Genomic DNA, 22606 nt, shown 5'->3' with positions numbered 1-22606 from the left:
CCACTCACACTTAAGTTCATTCTCTCACTTAGATCCTTCTTCAGTTTAGAAAACTTCCACCATGGCGCTGAATCACACTATGACAGGGTCGATGGAGGCAGCGTTTTTCGAGATGGACTGGAAGAGACTGTGGGATGAATTTGCAAAGGGAATGCTGCGACCTATCCTAGCGCTGGCAGTCGTGGGGGTAGCTGTCGTTGTGTCATACTCGCAGAGACTTGGGATTGAGCGCGAGATGGCGTATTCTGTAGCGAGAGCTTTCCTTCAGCTCTCGATCATTGGCTTTGTCCTAGAATTTATTTTCACACAAACAAACGTGCTATGGATCCTCTTAGCTTATTGCATAATGGTGACCGTTGCTGGGTATACAGCCGGCAAGAGGGCGGTGCATGTATCTAATGGCGGGTGGGTTTCAGGAGCTTCGATTTTGGGGGGGACGGGTTTGACGATGGGGCTGCTTATCGCATTGCGGGTATTTCCCTTCACTCCGAGGTACATCATCCCAGTGGCGGGCATGATGGTAGGAAACGCCATGACGGTCACGGGCGTGACGTTGAAGAGGATGCGCGAGGACATGCGATTGCAGCAGGGGCTGATTGAGACCGCGCTCGCACTTGGGGCAACGCCGAGACAAGCGGCTCTGAAGCAAGTGCGGCGCGCCTTAGTGGTTGGTCTTTCCCCCGTTCTCGACAACACCAAGACCGTGGGGTTGATTTCTCTCCCGGGCGCCATGACAGGGCTCATAATGGGCGGAGCCTCTCCAATGGAGGCAATCCAGCTGCAAATTGTCGTCATGAACATGCTTCTCGGCGCTGCGACATTCAGCGGCGTACTGGCGACCTATTTGAGTTGGCCTTTCTTCTTCACTAAAACGTATCAGCTCGAGTCCAGAGTGTTTGCCGCTTCTGATTGGTAGTGCAATGCACATCAACGCGATCAGACACTGGCTTCTTTCTTTCGGACTCATGTTTGTCGGAACATCTCGTTAGCATGTGCGATAGGTCTTCCCTGCATCAGCTTGTAATATCAATCCTGTCTACGGCGGCAGTCTGTAAGCGGATTCCTCCCACAAGAGCCCTCAGTTTTCAAGTTGAGATTCTTTCTGCTTACTGAGGGAAGAATCGTTGCATGTTTCAACTGAAGCAGGCCTTGATTGCTGCTCTCTTCAGACTAATAGCGTTAAGGTAGTTCCACACACACACACACTCACAGGGAGTTCCATCATCGGAAACACAAATAAAATTCAAAGGTTTCCATGCTCTGGGTAACTTAGTTGCCGATTTGGAATCACGCTACTTTTGCAACATGAACATGTGATCGCCTTCGGGTTCCCATATAGATATCCATCTGAAACCCGAGGGGGAAACTGTCCTCTTATCTGCAACAGGTCACATGATTCCTTTGTTTTCTTTTCATGGGTCATCGTGAAACACCATCCCCTACCCATTCGTGCAAAACATTCGTTGCAACGCTCTAATAATCGTCCATATAGGACAAGGGCTTTCTGTACGTGCACAAGCCATAGAAATAGTCATGCTGTCTGTTCGATGTACGTGAATTACCGGCGTCTGACACACACAATCTTATAATTAGTAGACCCACCTGGTGTGTGGCATTCACAAACTGGCAGGCTCCGCCCACACTTTCGCACATCAGAGCTTATCAAAAAGGAGAGGGGAAAAATTCAATATCTTCAAGTACCGTTGTCCAAATGGACCTCAAAAGTAAAGCACAGAAACTCCCACTCTTTATTTCAGGATGCCAGACCATCACAGATTCACCATAGCACATAAGTGTAATTCTAAAAATACCAGTGACAATGAAGAAGTTTAGAACACGAGCATTGGAGGATTAGTAATTAAATTGTTGCGTAGTGATTTTTTCCTCCATCGTCCATGAGGTTGCATGATACACAAGCTTATACACAGTGAAGCTCACGTTGCTTCAACGTTGTTGTGATTAGATAATCTTGTCTTAGGTTTGGCTTTACTAGTCTAATTAATACGCTAAATATCCAAAATTAGATAGATAGGTATATAAATGTACATGGAGGATTCGCAATTGGATAACGACCTATTCATTACCGAGTACACAAAAGTAGTTAGAAAGGTAAAATTTCTTTGGTTTCTGTGAATCGGAAAAAAATTGAAATTTTATCTAAAGATTTTTAGGGAATAATTTTGAGTACAATACATCAAAAATATCAGTATTTTTATTGTAATTCTCTTTTCTATCTAAGTTCTAAAATTAAAGTTATGTTTTGAAATAAAAATTTTGTGCTAAATCTATTTTTATAAATTGTATGTGGACTATAAAATGGTTGGTAGCATTTATTTTAAATGTCATTGTAATATATGTGTGTGTATATATCTCTCTCTCTCTCTCTCTCTCTCTCTATATATATATATATATACCAGAGTATAAAAATTAAATCCAAATACTTTAATAGGATTCCAAGGTTTTTGTTTTAGTGTTTGGAAGGAGGGAAAAAAAAGAACCCGCTTTTCACATATTAAAATATTTTCCTATTAATAATTTCAAATAATCGATTTTTTTTTGTTTCTTTTGGAATTTATTTATTTAATGCAAACGACTGCTTTAAAGTCATGCATGTACCGGGTTCATGTTGACACACTACTCATCAGCCTAATTATAGGAAAATTTGAGGAGGGATTGTCCCTTGGAAGCTTCTGATCAGCCTCCGCCACACAGAACAAGCATATCATCAAACTGATTGATTTGCGGACTTCACTGAATGAAAAAATCGATGTTTAGTCACTGGCACAAGAGATAAAATCAACAAAAACAAAGAAAAGCTAATGCATAGAATTAAGTCTTGATCTAATCATGTACGTGTAAAAAGACATGATGGAGGTCTCAAAAAAAAAGTGCAAATCAAATCCTAGATCTTACTCAGGTCATTCACACAGACAAATCACAGGACACTCCTGAGAAGGCACAGATAAACAAGGGAAGATTGGCGCAACCAAACTGACGTGATGGTGATTTCTCAATATTGAGAAAATGGTTTCCATGAGCAAAAACATGGAAAAACCTCACATGTCATTTCAATAATCCTACCCTTAACCTGTAAGGTCCATAATGGCACGAACAATATCTCCGGATACTGCCTGAAGGGCCCGGACAGCCCTTTGCACGAGAAACTCCTGCTTGTGTCATTACCAACTCAATGTCCTTAGGTTCCACACCTGCCTCATCCACATCGTCGTCACCTTCAGTCTCAATGGCAAAACAGAGCTCAGCCTTGGATTCTAGGTTGGCCATTTCTGGTCCCTTGAACTGCCATGCTGCTTGCTTCTGAAGCTGAGAACTCAAGTCCTCGATCTTAGCCTCTCCATAGATTATGTGTGTCTGAGACCAGGCTCTTGAACACATCAGGCTTTGAAATCACAAAGTGGATCTGCACATATTAAAAACTTCATAAGCAACGGAGGAAACACAAAAGACATGTGAGTCCCAAACTAAAACTTTGAACATAACCTAGGAAAGTGCACGAAATTATTTCCGTAACCCTCTACCTGAAACCAAGACGGTGAAGATTCACAAAGTGGGAGATACGTAAACAGATGAGAATGAGATGCCGGTGTATACGTTTTTGCTCTCCTTGATTGTCACCCTTGTGACACCCGTCAATGGCTTCACTCCAAGCTTTTGCATGGCCTTCGTGCTCTGCTTCTCAGAACGACCCTGCTTTGACTTATCGCCCTCAGTCAGATTGTCTGCATCTTGTCCATTGTCTCCCTAATCCTCGTCCTCTTCCTTATCATCGTCGTTGTTATCATCCTTCCCATCTTCAATGATAGGATCGTCTGACTGTTCTACACACAAAAAAAAGTTGAAGTGTCAACAGCATTTTCTTAAATTTCAAAGCCGCATAGGTCTACACATTGAATCTTCATTGTCACGACTAGACCGAAATCATTGATGCATACTATCTGACGTTAAGTTTACTTCGAAGTACAGCTAAGCAGGTCAAAAAATGGAAATGGCGTACACATCACAGAAACGCTTCCATACACGAACAACTTAGAATTCAGAATAAGTAAATGACAGCACCGAACATGCAGCCATGCAACCAAAACTTGAAACTAACAGTCCAAGAGCAGCGCTGAACAAAGGACGAACGCATTCGCACGAACTAGCAAGATATAGTTATGATTCAATGACATTTCCTCGAATGATAACGTGCCAATTCGCATACTTGACGTAGCTTCCTCCTCTACAGAGAAGCGCCCGACGCCCAAGTCAAGGGGAGCATACCTGTGCTCAAGCCCCAGACTCAGCAATCACCTCTTGCTACCCTAACGCAGTATCTAAGGCTGAATTATGAAGAAACATATGGTGCCCATTTTCTACATAATAAGTGCGGAATCATTTCCTGCAAGTTCATCTTGCGCAGCCTACGTAACTGCTAAGACTTGTGGCAGAGGCTGTCTCTGAAAAACCAAGAAGTTGAAAACCACACACTTATTCCCAAAAGTACCGAAGGAAAATACACATCAAAATTGCAATATTGAAGGCACCGCCTAATTCTTATTTCCATTCAATGGAAGTGACTATTTGAGGGCTCCTAGTGCGATAGCCCAACTCAACTGGTTCACACAATCTCAGCTGCCTCTCAACACAGCTTGATCAGTCAAACATCAGCAGCAATTCAGCATTTCAGCTGAATATCAGTGATCCCATTAAAGCACAAATGAAAACTCATCTGACAAAAGGAAAAGTCGGGTTCAACACTACCCACCCATACAGCATTAAAGCAAGAGGACATTCCCAACCAAGAATCTCATCAATAATAGAAAAACACACACACATGTGTGTGTATATATATATATATATATATACAAAAACCCACACGTAGAAAGCACCCGAATAACTAAAAACCTCGTCCTCGAGACCAAGCCTTGGGTACACAACACACAAAACCCTAATCCCAACCCCGACGCACCAATCCTCACAACTTACGTGCAGCATCTTCTTCCCGAGCTGGGTCACAAGGCCTTCAGCAGGCGGGGCTGTCAATGTGGAGCGACGCAGCGCAGGTGATCGTCCCAAATCGAGGATGACGACCTCAAATTGGAGCTCAGATAAGTCCACAGTGCACGAAACCAAAAACCAAAACCAAAATCAAAAACAGAAAAAAAAAAAAAAAAAAAAAAAAACGTGGTCTGTGGTACTTTGGGATTTGCAATTGTGGAAACGTTACGCGACGTTTAAACGTTGTGGAATTCGAGAGGAATGCAGGAAATTCGTCGTCCGATCTCGAGTCTCATGCATGGAAAAATGCACATTGACACTACGTTTGACAACCCAAAAAAAAGAGTAAATCTGGAGTGAAGTTTAAAAGTTTCGAAATTCTCGTAGTATTTTGATTAATAGCCATTAGAATGGAAAAACGATAATAATTGTCATTTCATTGATCTTCATCTTCTCAGAGGGACAAATTTTTGCTCCTTTAATAGCTCTACAGAAAGTGAGTAAATGTGCAATACTAGGGTTTTATAATACATCTAAATATTAAGAATGCACAAGGAGACAAGTAGTGGTTCTCAATGGTTACATGGATGGATCTTCGTTTTCATCAAAAAAGTTAACTTTCTCCAAAGTTTATAGGTCGTTTTACATTTCATGTCCTATTGAGATAGAATGTGGCGCTCATTCAGTGCATACACCCTTCTATGTTTGTTTTCATCAAAAAATGTAATGTTATCAATAGTTCATAATGACAAGGATTCATCAAGTAGTGGTTTTTAATGGTTGCATGGATTGGTCCTTGTTTTTAATAAAAAATGTCAACCTTTTGTGAAGTTTATAGGGCCTTTCATGGGGCATTTTATAGGTAATCAAGGCATTCTATAGGATGTTTTATAGTTGATCAAGGCATTTCAAAAAGCATTATACATTGCTAGTGATAGCATCGGAGTAGTGGAAAGAAAATTAACAAGCTAAAAATAAGTCAATGTTCATAATTTTGGATTCAATTAATTTATATATTAAGATTGGTCAAGAATACAAGTGGTGGCTGTCCTTCACTGCATGCATCTCTCTTGGTTTTCATCAAAAAACTTAACATTGTATGGAGTTTGAAAAGAAGCAAAAGCTTGACCAAAATCCAAGTAGAGTTTAGAGGGCTCATTTTTTTTCTACAATTTTGCAAGTGAATGCAGTCAAGCAGAGTTTATAGGAAGTTCACAGAGAGTTCACAAAGAATTCATGAGACTCATTATTTTTCTAAAATTCTATAATTGAATGCACTCAAATGGAGTTTATAGAGAATTCACATGAAATTCATAAGAAATTCACAAGGCTCACTTTTGTTTTGCAATTCTATAAGTGAATGCATTCAAGCTGAGTTCTCAAGGAGTTCATACATAATTCACAAGGAGTTCATAGGGCTCGTTTTTATTTTTACAATTTTGTAACTAAATGCAATTGAAAATACAATAGAAGCTATTATTTATTTATTTATTTATTTTTTGTAACTAAATACAATTGAAGATGAAGTTCAATAATTTTGAAAGAAGTGGACAATCAAACATCAACAAGATGAGGCATAAGTTGTGAGGAGCAATGGAATTTTATTAGATGCATATTTGACTCCGATCTTTAACTATGCCAATGAGAATACAAATGGCATTGAAGCACAATCTAATGCACAAAGTATTGTGTATTGTGTTGTTTTCAACTTAATGATATTAGAAATTAGTAAAGTATGCTAAGTGATTATTTATTTTTGATATTACATTTAGATGCAAGGTAAGAAAAATATGTTGATAAGCAACATATAAAGTGAAGTGGATTTTTGACATGAGAGTAGAGGTTGTTTGTTGCAATTATTAATCCTGCATTTTCTTCTGTGACAAGGCTAAAAACATTGTCTCAAGACATGCACAATTTCATTTTGGAACTATTTTGGTTCAAATCAAACTCTGATATAAACGTTGGGAATTAAATTATTTGTCACCAATTCATTTCATTATACTCTAAATGATGCTTTAAATAAGATGAAACTTTATCCATATTACCAACAATGACATTATAATAAATAATATTATATTAAAAATATTGATTATTATCAACAATATTCTATTATTGTAGCAATCAATAAAATAAAAAGTTTATAAGTTTTTTTTTTTTTTTTTTTTTTTTTTCTATGAATGAATGCAATTGAAGGTGAATGCTCAATTGAATGGAAGACATGAGTTGTGAAAGAAGAGGGACAATATGCATGTTGTGTAATAAGAACAAATTTTATTTTAATTTATTCTGACAAGATTATTTTTCAAGCCTAAACATGTTGCATGTTGTAAATTCAGTTGATTTACAACAAGGATAGAGACAAATATTTGTTGCTACATCATTGCCATTATTGCAGACTTTGCAATCCATATTGATGTAATGTCATTGTTGAACCACATCAACCTCATTGTCAAATTACATTGACCTAGTTTCATAACAACGACACGGTTTTATCTAACAATGGAGTTATCAACAACAATATATTATCATAGCAATCAAATATGATAGAAATGTGCTAGTAAGTAATGTTTGGAGTGAAGTGGATTTTTCACTTGAATGTAGAGGTTTTTTGTTATAATTATTAATTATGCATTTTTCTATGTGATAAAACTAAAAATACTATCTCAAGTTATATAAAATTTTATTTTAGAATCATTTTGATTTGAATCAAACTTTGATGCAAACATTATGGATTAAATTATCTACTCATTTCATTACACTTTAATTAATGCTTTAAATGAGATGAAACTCCATTCATGATCTTACATTTATCAGCTATATCATTTGTATTACATTAGTTTGTTTTATGGTTATTAATTTTTTTTGAGTAATAGAAGAAAGCAAGATTGGATGTTTCAACTTTTTTGTTTCTTTGTTTATAGTGTATGTCGACCTATAGTTTGAGGAGGACATGTGAATTCACTCAATATTATGTTATTAATACATTTTGATAAAAGAAAAAACATGTTGTACTGCTCAAGCTTCAACAAAAGACATTTACAAGCAAAAGCCTATTAAGAACCATCAACTCTTGCAACTATGCTTAGCAAGATAATTTTGCAATGTCTACATCTTATACTTTTCATATTGGAGTTAATTTGTCAAATTTTGGACAACAAAGTAAAAAGGTAGTGTAAATATCTATCTAAGAAAAAAATATATGTGAAAAAGATTAAAAATATTGGATTGAGATTTTCCATGCAACTACTTTTTATTTTTATTTTTTTTGTGTTGATATTTAGAAAGAAGCTAGATTTCATTGTGAGCTTTCCAACAAGATATAGCAAATAAGTAATGGACTTGTGATGATAGAGATCCAAGCAAATTTGTAGGAAGGAATTATTAGAATATTTGGGTAGCAAATTTTAAGACTAACTTGAATTTTTCTATGCCATTTATTGGATTTATTTATTTATTTATTTATTTATTCTCAATAAGCTAAATTTTATCTAGATTGAGTTAGTAATAAATGAGTTATAAATATTTTAGTGAAAGGAGGTTTGGATTTGAGATTAGAATTAGGAAATAGATGCATCATAGTATAAAAAAGAAATTAATTGATAAATTTTACCTAGCCTTTGGGCTGCCTTTTATATTAAATTTCATTTTGGATAATATTGTGCCTTCTTATAATCTACTTGTAATCAAGTATCCTATATTTTTTTGAAGATGCTCACTTCTTGACAAAAATTTGGCACTTCTATTGAAAGCATCTTTAGAGTAATTGGAAGTATAAATAGAGCACAATTGAATTATGGAGCTAAGGTGCAAGCTTGGAAGATGAAGAGGAGTTGAAGAGTTAAAAAGAGAAAAATAAAATATTTTTGATATTTGAAGATGATGGGTGATTTTAGAGGGGTTGTTGTAATTAGCACTAAAAGAGCAAGTACCAATGATTTCTTCTTAGCTTTGAGTATGTTCATAGAAAGACAACAAAAGGTACAATCAAGTGAAAAGGAGGTGACTAAAGTATTGGAAGATATGGTCAACAAGCATAGGAGGTTCAATAGAAGAAACATCATAAGTTTCTCCTAATATATGTTGAAGAAATGGAGATATATAGTCCCAGAGTCTTACTATATTCCTAGTTTTGAATTGGCATGTATTTCTAAAATTAAAAAGAGGATGAAGGATTTGTATAAAGATAATTTAGAAGCATGAAATGACTTTGAAAGGAGGTTAAGAGATGATTTTTTTTTATGAAGATTTAGATAGAATTACAAAAAGATTGTTTTTGGAATGGATTGAGAAATAATCGAGGAGGTCTATGGTCCCTAACAAGTTGCTTAAGGAGTTTATGAAAAAATTCTTTCTACTTTCATCCTTAGAGAGACTTTTATTGGATATAAGGAAGACCAAGCTCTTCTTGCAAACAATAAATGAAGCACTAGGAGATATGCTTTTTATTTTTTTGTCTAATAAGTTCATTGAAGAAGGTTTAACTAATAATTAGAAGAGAGTAGAAGATGCAATGCTATTGGTGACCAAGAAATAGTAAATGAAGGCAAAAAGAGGGACTTTGAGACTTAAAGTTTTATCACCTATGATGCCAATTATTCCATCAAGTCTAGTAACAACTGCTCCAATTCAAGAAACATATAAGATTCTTTTTAGAGACACATTTGAGAAATTGATTAAAGATATGAAAGAATTGAGAGTTGAAATAAATGAGTTGAAGAAGAGCCAAAGGGCTACTTTTTTGTATGCATTGGAGGAATTAAAGAGATGTATTAAGAAGTACATGTATTGTGATAGTCCCAAGTATGAACAAAAAAGATTGCTTCAATTATGATAAAGACTTAAAAAAGGGAGTTATCTTCTTCAAAAAAGATAGAGTTAGGCTCACCACTATGGGAGAATCTTTGAAGCTCAATTTTTGAAGAAGAGGTATTAAGAAGCTTATAGAGGATTTTTTTGAGAAAGCAAGTATATTGCATATGAGAGAGGCCGAGTCTCAATTCATTAAGGTAGACATTAGAGGCATGATAGCTACTTTGAGGCCATTGAGAGAGGCATTGATTAGAAGTGCAGAAGCTATTAGAAGAGTAATAGATTGAAATATTTTAATTGATACTATTAGCATCAAAGTCTTTTTAAGTGGTAATAAAGATTTAAAAGATGAAGATGCCATTATGGAAGAGAAGAAGATTAGATCTATTTAAGAAGATTTGGTAAAGCTCTCCAATAAAAAGAGGCCACCAAGGATTAGGGAGCCTACTCAAAGAAGAGAAGGACCTTCCTATCCAAAAGCTCAAGTAGTGCCTTTATCTCAAGTAAAAAATAGAGTTGAAGTTCAAGAGAGTAGAGTAAAAAACAAAGAAAAGAAAGCTCAAACAAGTCTAAAGATAAAAGTCCTTATAAGCTTCAATTAGACATCAAAAGTTTTATTGGTATGAAATAAATTTGGGAGAGAGAAAATTCTTGATGCAAAAATTGAATTTATCTTAAAAGAGGCACTTGACATTGTAAAGAAGGACTTCCATAAGTTTATCATTGATGTCATAAAAAAAAAGAAGCAAATGACGGTAGAGGCAGTTATGGTAAAGATATAAAATTCCTATTTAAAAAAAGAAGAGTATCAAGAGATAGGACAAGTCTTTTTCCAACTTTGTGCACCTATATTTGAGGAGATGATACTTAAAAAAAAGAAGGTGATTATTCAAGGCCATAGTAGAGACAAAAATCAAGAAAAAACAAGAAGCGACAAAGAGATGGAGCATGGTGTAGATATTAGTGAGGTAAATATTTCTATTTGTGCTTTTCATAGGAGGTTTGAGTATGAAAGGATGAATGCTTAATTTGCACATATTTTTGGACTAGAGCTACTATAGAGGCTCAAGTGAGACTAAAAGACTTGAAAGAACACATCTTGGTACTTATTGATTATAAATTAGAAATCAACATCATATCAAGGAGGATTTATGAATTAGACAAGTCATCCATTGATATTAACCATGGATGGATATTGAGGGTTGCCAACAACAAGTGAGATGATTTTTATAGAACATTTTGGAAGTTAGAAGAAGGATTAGAAATATGGAGGTAGAAATAAATTTCTTTGTAGAAAATTCCATTGTTGTATTGTAATTGCTTATAATATATAAAAATTAGTTAGAATATACAATATATTTATAAGTCTTGGTATATATTAGAATGACTAATACATTAATTTAAAGAGATTAGATATAAGAAACTTTATTTTGAATTTTATCTTTTTTAATTATAACATTTAAAAATATTATAAGATTTAAATATTTAGTATGAAGCATTGAGAGGAGATTAGAGCCTAAAGATGAAAATATTAATTAAGAGGAGGCTTATTGGGAGGGATGAAAGCAAGACATGGGTGGATGAAGGTAAGGAATGGAGATCTTCATTCCCATTGGTCGAAGGCTATGCCCAATGGGCTTCAAGGAGGCTGCCTGAGGTCTTATTAGGAATTAGAGTTTCTTTTTTGATGTCATTTGAGCTATGGAGACTAGTGTTAGAAAGTTAAGGTTTTTGGATATAGATTGGGTGCAAATTTTGTGTGATTTGGAGTTTTAATAAAGGATTTATTGGTATTCAAAGTTAAAGTGTCAATTTCATATCTACTATCACTCTTTGGGGCATAACATATGTTTACGGAGAGCAACAAAGGATTGACAACTAGAGTTAGAGAGAGCACTTTTTTTACTACACTTTTCATATACTATTTGATGAATTTGGAATTTGGATGAAGAAGTTATAGAGAGTTAAATTCAGCAAATCCAAATCAAAGGCAGTAAGTAAGTGATTTTATTCATAGTAATGGTTGGAGGCATATCTTGAGATTTTAGACGAATTTATGGCTCAAAATTTTTACATAAGGCATATTATTATGTTGAAAAGCTATGTATATAAAATTTTTAGCATTTAAATGCATAGTTGAAGAGATATGAAGAAAAATATATGTGGGTGTATAAAAACTAGGGATTGAAGCTATTATTAGGGTTTTAGTGATATCTTAAGTTTCGTGATGAATTTATAGTTGAAATTTGTTGTAATAGTTATTAAAAGTATATTAGTACTTCAAAAAAAAATTGAGTGTGTTTGAGCAGTCCGATTGGAAGATATGAGTTTTTGAAGTTTGGAAATAATATTCCATAAAGATATTTAAGGATATAGAGGTTTTATCATATTTTGGGTGTTTTTTGGGAACTTAAGACTTATATATTTAATATAATAGCACCTAAAAGTATTATATATATATATATATATATATATATATATATAAACTTGGTCTTTCTTATTTCAAGACTTGATTGAGCAATTAATTGCAGCCACGAACCTAGTGCTTTCTTGAAGCAAATTCTCTTTATCCCAACACCGTGTCACAAACATAGACATGTAAGCCAATAATTACATGTATAAATAAGTATAAGTAAGTAAAAGTAGATAAAAGTAATTTAATTCTATAATATTTGTTATGAAAGCTTCTTAGAAGCTTTATAGATGCTGATTTGATTTTATAGGTGTCTTTAATTGACTTTTTGGATTAAAAACGTCGTCAACAAGTTGGCCATGTGCTACACATGTTATTAGCTTGAAGACCAAGCTAATTATATGGCCTACATATAGAAAAACTTGCCTTGTAAGTCAAGGCATGTGTCTTATAAAGTCAACACATATTGAAGGTCCTATAAAACCTTGCCACGTAGCCCTTAGTTAGATAGTATATATAGAGACAATAGTGAAGCCTTCTTCACTCTTGTCAACTACTTTCTTGGTTTTAGTCTAGTTTCAAGGGTCTCTAGTTTTCTTGTCTTTTGGCAATAGCCATTCTAATTTCTTTTTTAATATACATATTGAGTTATTTCTATATTATCATCTTTCTTTGAGAGAAGTTTTAATTGTTTATTTTTCTTTATTAAGTTCTTGTCATTGACAGATTCACAAGAGTATACTTACAATATTAGAGCTTTGTCTATTCTTGATTAAGAGTGGATTATTCCTTTCTCTTGATAAGTCATAAGCATATTAGAAGTTGCAGATTACCCTCTTCTAAATTGATATTGTCGTTAATATTTTCTTTGTTCTCAAGTCTTCTCTTGTATTTGTCTTGAGCGGTATTAGACATCATTATTTTATAAGTATTATCTTGGCAGAACTTGCTAAAATGAAGAGTGCAATGGCACAAATGTAAGAGCAATTGAGGGAATTAATGCTTGCGATGCATCAACTCAATTTACTACCATAAGGAGCAACAAGATTGGAAAAAAGTGAAGATATAGAAATGTTTGGAGCTGCTTCAACATCTGCACCAAATCATATCCCTTCTCCTATAGTAGAACACCCTTCCAGTGTTAAAAAACCTAGAATTACCTACTCGAGAAGTTTGATGGCGCCAAATCAAAGTTTAGAGGATTTATCAGTTAAGTACAACTTGTGATTGAACTTCAATCTCAAAGCTATCCAACTTCAAGATCGCAAGTTAGATTCATTGATACGCTTCTTTCAAGTTCAACATTATCATGATTTTCATCTTTTCTTGAATGATAAGATCCAATATTGGATAATCTGAAGGTTTTTTTGGTGGAGTTTTGATCCATGTATAGAGAACATGATGCAATTTGTATTTCAACCAACAAGATCTGTATTTTGCGACAAGACAATCGATAAGTAATGTTGTATGCTTCATAGTTTTGATAACCTACAACTGATATCAAGTAGGATGATGCTGCACTTGTTAGTCAATTTGTCTACAGATTACAATATGAAGTAAAAAAATTAATACTCAACTTACATAATCCTTAAACATTGAATTAAACAATTGACATTGCTATGAAGTGCGACAATTGTCTTTTTAAATTTTGATCTGCGAATTGTACAAGTGGACCTCAATGTTACTATAATTCAATGGCAATACCAACATCTGTTCAACACATACATTCGAAAGTAGAGGATATGTAAATTAATGCGGTACGTTTCAAACCTCTTATTGAGCAAGAAAAGACTCGTCGTCCTCAGGAAGGATTGTGCTTTTATTATGGAGAATCTAAGCACACTACTCAACATTGCTCAAAGAAGCGATGCAACCATAAAATGAAGAGTATGGCTATCAAAGAAGATAGCATGTCGGAAACAAATTTGTTCATCTACAATAGGGACCGTGCGACTGGAACCTTACATAATAACTAGTGAAGGTCCTATTCTTTCCTCAGAATCCTCTCTATGTTTTACGATAAATGTTATTCTAAGACCTAAACATCACAAAGCCTTTACCTTGTTAGATTCAGGAACCTAAGCATGTTTCGTAGATGAAGAATTTGCTAAAAGACATAGCATACTTCTAGTGAAGAAAACTAAACCTATTCATGTAGAAGTCATAGATGGTCGTCTGTTGTCTTCAGGAGATGTTACTCATAAAACCCTTTCTATAGAAGTAGCAACTAATGGTCATAGTAGCTTTGTAATATTTAATATCAATAGATCTCCTTTTAATCAAGTTATTTTAGGTTTATCATGGCTAGAAAAACATAATCCTAAAATAGATTAGACTTCTCGTAGTCTTGAATTTTCTAAAAGTATAACTAAGAATGTAATTAATTAAGTAAAAAATCATAAATCTAGTACAATTAAACGTGTATTTGAAGGTGTAAGAGCTTTCTTGCATGCTTCAAAAGCAAGATCACCTTGTATCACTTATGCCACACCTGTTTCTACTGGTGGAAAGACTTCAAGTGGCATTCTAAGTGAATATCAAGATTTTCAAGTTGTATTTTAAAAGAAAAATATAGATATTCTTCCAAAACATCATTCCTATTACTGCTCAATTGACGTTCAAGAAAGAGCACAACCACCATTTGGACCAATCTACAATCTATCACAAAATGAGTTGGTTAAATTCAAAGAATATATTGAAGAGAATGTCGCCAAGAATTTCATATGCCATTCCAAATTTCCAGACGGAGCTCCAATTTTATTTGTGAAGAAAAAAGATGGATCATTGTGGATGTATATCGATTATTGAGGACTCAACAAAATCACCTTCAAGAACAAATATCGACTACTTTTGATATCTGGACTCCTTGATCAATTGAATCAAGCTAAGATCTATACAAAAATAGATCTTTGAAGAGCATACAATCTAGTATGCATCAAAGAAGGAGATGAATAGAAGACTGCATTTTGAACAAGGTATAGACATTTTGAATACAACATCATGCCTTTTGGACTTACAAATGCACCAGCAATATTCCAATATCTAATAAATGATCTCTTTTGAGAGTTTTTAGATGATTTTATTGTTTGTTACCTAGACGACATCTTAATCTATTCTAAGAACTTAGAAGAACATGAACTTCATGTTCGTTGTGTATTACAAAAACTAAGAGATGCGAGACTCTATGCTAAGATAGAAAAGTGTATATTTCACACTACTCAAGTTAACTTCTTAGGATACATCATTTCAAATGATGGATTTATGATGGATCCTAAGAAAGTTCAAACTATTATAAATTGGAAGATGATAAAAATGGTAAGAGATGTTTAATACTTTTTGGGATTTACCAACTACTATCAAATCTTCATCAAAGATTTTTTTCAAGTTGTAGCTCCACTTATATATTTGACTTATAAAGACAAATTTCAATGGAATCAATAAGCAAAAGTAGCATTTGAAGCTTTGAAGACAACTAGGTTTCTGCACCAATCTTGTATCCTGTCAATTTATTTAAGCCATTTTTTTATAGAAATAGATCCATCAGACTTTACTTTGGATGTCGTATTATTACAAATGGGAACAGGTGATAAACTTCACCAAATAGCTTTTCATTCCAGAAAATTTTGAGTAGCCTAGTTCAACTACGAGATCCATGACAAATAACTTCTTGCCATTGTGGATTCGTTTCAAGAATGGCGCCATTATCTAAAAAGTGCTTTTAGCATAGTCACCATGTATACGAATCAGAAAAACCTTGAATATTTTATGTCAACATGTATTTTGAATCGTTGCCAAGTTTATTGAAGTATATCTTTGTCAAGATTCAAATTCAAGATCACTTACCAACTTGGAAAACATCAAGGTTTGTCAGATGCACTCTCTAGACGATCTTACCTTGCACCAAAGGAAGGAGATGTTGCTTTCAATCAACAATGGACAATTCTCTTGAAGCCAAAGCATCTTCATCTTCGAGCAATAAAATCAACACTAACTGTTGATTCAACTTTCATTAAGCAAGTTTAGTCAATTATGTCTTTTAATCCTCTTATTTGTGATATTAAGGAAAATCCTTCAAAGTCTCATGATACTTCCAAGTTTGAATTTAAGAATAATCTACTATATTTTGAAGGACACCTATATGTTCCAGAAGGTGAAGCTCGATGACGTGTTCTTCAAGCTCATCATGACTTCCCAGCAGAAAGATATTTTGGATACAATAAAACTTTGTAACTAATATCCAGGGACTTTTGGTGGCATCAAATGTGGAAAGCAGTCAAAGATTTTGTATAATCTTATGATGTTTGCTCAAGATCAAAAACTCCTTGTCATCGCCCTTATGAACTTCTTCAACCATTATCCATTCCAAAACAACCATAGTCTTTTGTTTCTATGGATTTCATTATAGATCTTTCAATCTCAGGTTCTTATGATTCTATATTCGAGATAGTAGATCATTTTACCAAGATGGCACATTTTGGACCATGTACAAAATCCACCACAGGTGAAGAAACAACTAAGCTCTTTCTTGACAATATCTATCGCTATCATGGATTATCCAAGGATATTATATCAGATAGGAGAATTCAGTTTGTATCAAGAATTAAGCAAATTCTTTTCAAGATTCTAAAAGTAGATATAAAACTATCTTTGATATTCCATCTTCAAACTGATGGACAAACGGAGTGTGTTAATCAAGTTTTGGAGGAGTATTTAAGATGTACCATCAACTACCAATAAGATGATTGGACAACTCTTTTGCCATTGGCAAAGTTTGCTTATAATAACACGGTATATTTTTCTACAAAATAAACACCTTTCTTTGCTAATTATGGTTATCATCCATGACTTAATACTTTTGATTTTTCAAAAGTTGATAATCTTGCAGCGAAAGATTTGACAATTCATTTGTCAGAGCTGCATGCAATGTTGAAGGTTCAGTTAAAAGAAGCTCAAGAACAACAAAAGGTCAATGTGGATGTCTATCGAAAGGAACAACTACCATTCCATATAGGTGATAAAGTATGGTTACTTCGTCCCAATATCAAGACCACTCATCCTTGTGATAAGTTGGACTATTGAAGGCTTTGACCATTTTATATTTCTACACAAATCAATCCGATTGCATATCGTTTATACCTATCGGAGTCAATGAAAATCCATCCAATATTCCATGTCTCTCTTCTTGAACCATACAAGACAATGGACATACCAAAAAGAAGACAAGTTCCACCTCCTCTTATAGAAGTGGACAATAATGAAGAATTTGAAGTGGAAGAAGTCTTAGATTCAAGGCAGCGCCAAAATAAATAGAAATATCTTATCCATTGGCATTAATATGATATTAGTGAATGCATATGGAAGCCAGTAAAGAATCTTGTAAATTCAGCAAAGGAGGTGGAGGCTTTTCATCGACGACATCCATCAAAATCAAGATGAAAATCTTCCTCATTAAAAGAACAAGATCTAGGCAAGATAACATTCTACTTTCAATCTTTGTTTGTAGCTTCTTTGTAGTTGTGATGCTAAAGAGATGGAGAACCAACAACCAATGGATTTGACTCAAGAGCCTTTGTTTGCTGACCTATCAGATGAGACATCACGATTGTCACAACCTTCAAGACGATGCAATGAAGATGAAGATCTTCAAGAACGACATATTCTTCCTTGAATAGATGGTGAGATACAATGCATTTGGTATCACAATCTTAGAAAAAACTCCCAATGTTAGGTGATTTACTAGAAGTAGGAACAATTCTTGAGATGTTTTAAATTTTTTATTCAAAGGAAGTTATAAAGGCCTCAACAACAATCAAATAACTAGGTGGTCTTCCTGCCCTAATGTGAGACACTATCGATGGTTGAGAGGTCCTATCAATCATCTTTGAAGAGACTAAAGATCAATGTATGTGGCAAATATAATTTGTCGCATCATAGATTTCCTGAACATGTGATGACCGCTCTTTATAGAACTTGTCCCTAGAAGGGAGGGTTATATCACGGACATACACATGTAAGCCAATAATTACATGTATAAATAGGTAGAAGTAAATAAAAATAGATAAAAATAAGTTAATTCTATAATATTTACTATGAAAGCTTCTTAGAAGCTTCATAGATGCTGCTTTGATTTTATAGATGTCTTTAATTGACTTTTTGGATTAAAAACATCGTCAACAAGTTGGCCATGTGCCACACATCTTATTAGCTTGAAGACCAAGCTAACTATGTGGCCCACACATAGAAAAACTTGCCTTGTAATTCAAGGCATGTGTCCTATAAAGTCAATACATATTGAAGGTCCTATAGAACATTGCTACGTAGCCCCTAGTTAGATAGTATATATAGAGACAAGAGTAAAGCCTTCTTCATTCTTATCAATTCCTTTCTTACTTTTAGTCTAGTTTCAAGGGTCTCTAGTTTTCTTGTCTTTTGGCAATAGCCATTCTAATTTCTTTTTTAATATACATATTGAGTTATTTCTATTTTGTCATCTTTCTTTGAAAGAAGTCTCACTTGTTTATTTATCTTTATTGAGTTCTTGTCCTTGACATAGTGCTACTTATCTTGTTATTTTAGGGCAATCCTTTATTATAGCTACAAGGATAAAAACTAAGGTTTTAGATGATGGCTCTCACTATGTAAGAATGAAGGACTATGATAAAAAAAACTTTAGTGCAATTCCTCGCGATAAGATCGAAACTTGAACAAAATAGAGACCAATTGAGAAAAACTCCTTTAAGAACCAATGACGAGTTTTTGGATTTCTAAAGAGTACCCTTGTTACATGGAGGTATAAGGATTAGAGAATCTTTTATTTATATACTCATCAATGTAGATAGCTTTGAGTGTGGATTTTTAGATTTAATAACTTCAAGGATTTTGAGATTTCAATAAGTTGGAGATTTAGGTCATACATATAAAGGTTGAATGAAGAAATTTATGAAAAATTTAAAAAGGTTAGATATGATTTCAAGTGATGAATGCATTTCAAGTGTTATTGAAGAAAGATTTGAAGATGATTATGTAAAAGATTTAAAGAGATTGGCTTCATATATAAATGGAAGTAGAACTAATGTTGTGGAGCTTCACTTAAAGTAAATATGTAAGGAGATTTGAGAGTTTTTCAAGAGGCTCGGATAGTTGATAGTCATGTGGTATTATAAGAAGCTATGGTGCAAACTAAGTATAAAACTATGGCAAAGAAGGTGAAGCCCATTGTCGTATGGCATGATTTGCTATTTGAGAATACATTGGGTATCTAGTTGTAGAGAGTTTAGCTTAAACCTTTATATGAATCTTTTCTTAGCTTCTAAAATTCCTTTGATTTGCATAAAACTCAAAAATATAATAAAATCCCTTCAAAACATATTTTTCCCACAAAGGATTTTTTCTTTCCAAATTTTAGAAATTCATAATTCTTGATCTAGCCTTTCAGTTTGTTTCAAATTTATAGGATAGGTAGAAATCACCCTTAACTTTTTTCACAAAAAAACTAACTACAAATTTACTCCCAATCTTTTGGCATCTAAGAAATCCTAGCAAATGCTCTAAATCCTAATTTACAAGCACTTAAGCACTATTTTCTTAATATCTCAAGAATCCAATATTCAAATATCATCAAACTTATGTACAAAGTTTACTAACTTGAATGTACACATTTCTTGAAATTTTGATCCAAAACCTTGTCAAATTGCTCAAGATATAGCTCAAGACACAACCACTAGTAAATTGGGTCACTTACTACCTTTAGATTGCATGTGCTAACTTCAAAATTCAATAACTCCTTTATTATAATTTGGAATCTAGCAAGCATTATATAAAAAGTATAGCCGCAAAAGTGCTCTCTCCAGTTGAGATCGCCGATCTTCAATTGCTCTCTGTACGAGTGCGTTATGTCAAAAAGAGTGACAGTAGCTCCCAAATCAACACCTTAACTTTGAGCGCCTATATCTCCTTCATATAAACTCTAAATCATATAGAATTTGTACCAAAATCATAGTCAAAAATCTAAACTTACTGAATCTAGCCTTTAAAACTCAAATGGCTTTGAAAAACTAACCCTAATCTCTAATATGGCCTCCGACAGCCTCCTCGAAGCCCAATGGTCATGATTTTTGACCAATAAAAATAGAGATTTTCATCATCCATATCCATTCATCTATATTGGTACCTTAATTATTAACATTGCTACTAAAATCCTTCTTCAATCCTTTTTTGTATAAGATTTACATAATTTATGCTCTAAACACCAAATAAAAGAACCAAAATAAGTTTTTAAAGGTCACCAATGTCTAACAAAGGTGTCTTTAAATATTTAGAAGTTACTATCAATCAAAATCAATCTTAAAAGCTACTATCAAAAAAGAAATTAAAGTTATTCAAATTCTATAGTAATCTTTTTAAACAACCTCTTTTCAAGGTAATAATCAAATTACATTCTATAACTAACTAAAATCTACTAATATGGCTCTGTCCATGTTACTTAGTAAATTATATATTAAGTACATAATTACATTATTTTCATATAGTAGCCAAACCACAACACGACACCATGGCAACTCAATTTCTTCAAGATACCAAAGAACACATCAAACAAGCTACTATAGATCTGAGATTGAGGGAGTTAAGAAAGACTGGTCAAAAGTTTACTAAAGAGTCTTTGGATAAGTTGAAAATTGAAGAGAGTGTTTTTTTGACCAAAGTGGATAGGAAGAAGTTTCTAATGATGCTTTCCAAACATGGTAAGTTTTTTGCCATTGCACCTAAAGAAATTGGTTGTATAGATCTTAATATAGTAGCATCTATGGTTATTTTTTATTGTTCTACATGCATCTTGGGACTTAAAGTCTATTTCGATATCAAAGGCTTTATTTTTGAAATTGATAATATAGTAGGATATAGATTAGATATTTGTATAGTAGACATATTGGGATAGATAGTTGGAGCAATATTTAAGAAGTTTATAGAAGTTCATAGAATTGGAGCTAAATTAGTAAGCTATGTAGGATCAACAATAGAACATTCTAAAAAGAATTTAGGACAATTATCTAGGTGGAGCCTATCATAGAACATTCTAGATAGAGTTTATGATGATTATTTACGTGAAGTCCATTATTAAGAACATTCCAAAAAGTTCCAAGGTAGTTGGAAAAAGTATAAGTAGGACTAGCTCAGGCCATTTTAGCAACTGGTTAGGTATGGCTTTGGATCATTTTTCTTAGTAAAGTTTGGTTTTGCATCTTCTTATTTGGTTTTATTCTATTTTCTTTTGTTATAGTCTACTATATTTGTGAGCCAAATTTTTTGATTAACAATATAGTTAGAATAAATATTACAATAAATCAATAGAATTAAGAAGACTTTTTTTTTGGTGTAGTTAAGTAAGATAATTTATTGAAGAAAAGTCTCATTTAGGTGTTAAGAGTTGAGGACAATTATAATGGTGGATGAAATGATTATGGTTTAAAATTAGATTAAGTAAAAATAGAAGTATTATATTAATAAAGCAATGAAGATAGGAATAAACAATAGAAAATATATTATCCAAATATTATAATACAATACAACTCTCTTGATAATATACATATCCTTGACAAAATCTGCTTCTACTTGACATCTATGTGTATCGCATACTACACCTCCTACCTCCTCCCTTCGCTACCTTCATTAATTTCACTACATTTAAATTGCGACACTCCTTACATCATTTACCTACCATTATTGACATAATCTGCCCAACTTGGAACCGTCTAGACTAGAATCTAGTCTACTTAGACTAATCCAATAAGATAGGTTGCTGGTTTGTGGGGGTTTTTTTTTTTGAAGTTCTTAAGACATCTTTATGAGAGATTTTTAAGAGCCCTTTCAGAAGTCTTTTTTATTCTATTCTTATTAAAAAATAGTATGTCTAAATAAATATATCAATAATAATATATAAAAGATAGTAGTACTACGTTGGATTGGTATTGACGGATCTAAATTACGTAGCTATTTTGAAGGAGGTGGTGAAATAAAGGCATTGCTATTGCTTGAAATTAGAGCAATGGTGTTGCAAGGACGTGGAGGCAATCTGGTAGTAACAAAGGCAAAACATGGCTTGTGAGTGATGACTATGACAGATCGACCGTAATTTGCCATGCATACTAAGGTGATAGTTGATTCCTAGAAGTGGTTAGACAACAAGTTTAAAAGGATTCTTGTACATATTTTTGGTGTCATAATAATCAATGGTAGTATTATGATCAATGTTTTAGTATGGTTGTTCTTGCTGAAAAAAGTGATGTATGTAAAAATTCTCATAAGCTGATTATTGGATATTTTAATTAAATAAATAATCAATTAAAATAATATATATATTTATATATTATTATATATTATTATATA

The 22606-nt window shown here is 33.6% G+C and overlaps 1 protein-coding gene and 1 pseudogene across 2 annotated transcripts; one reads left to right on the top strand and one right to left on the bottom strand.

Annotated features, from left to right (window-relative positions):
* Positions 1-61: 61 nt before the first annotated feature.
* LOC112273545 (UPF0014 membrane protein STAR2) lies at positions 62-1268 on the top strand. Its single transcript, XM_024502459.3, has one exon. The coding sequence runs from the start codon at positions 62-64 to the stop codon at positions 914-916; it is 855 nt and encodes a 284-aa protein (XP_024358227.1). The 3' UTR covers positions 917-1268.
* Positions 1269-2977: 1709 nt separating this feature from the next.
* LOC112273186 (nascent polypeptide-associated complex subunit alpha-like protein 1) lies at positions 2978-4792 on the bottom strand (annotated as a pseudogene). The gene is made up of 5 exons (XR_016498840.1): positions 4766-4792; positions 4426-4457; positions 4115-4281; positions 3613-3860; positions 2978-3421 (listed from the first exon to the last, which is right to left on the bottom strand). The product of XR_016498840.1 is annotated as a nascent polypeptide-associated complex subunit alpha-like protein 1 (transcript).
* Between the last annotated feature and the right edge of the window lie 17814 nt (positions 4793-22606).

Source organism: Physcomitrium patens, chromosome 20, assembly GCF_059467195.1.
Source record: "Physcomitrium patens ecotype Gransden chromosome 20, ASM5946719v1, whole genome shotgun sequence".
Classification (NCBI taxonomy): Eukaryota; Viridiplantae; Streptophyta; class Bryopsida; order Funariales; family Funariaceae; genus Physcomitrium; species Physcomitrium patens.
Note: the sequence above shows the minus strand (reverse complement) of the source record. Positions and strands in the feature narration are given on the sequence as shown.

Bases quoted from the DNA above. Each gene is read 5' to 3' on its own strand.
- LOC112273545 (XM_024502459.3), top strand. From the start codon at position 62: ATGGCGCTGAATCACACTATGACAGGGTCGATGGAGGCAGCGTTTTTC.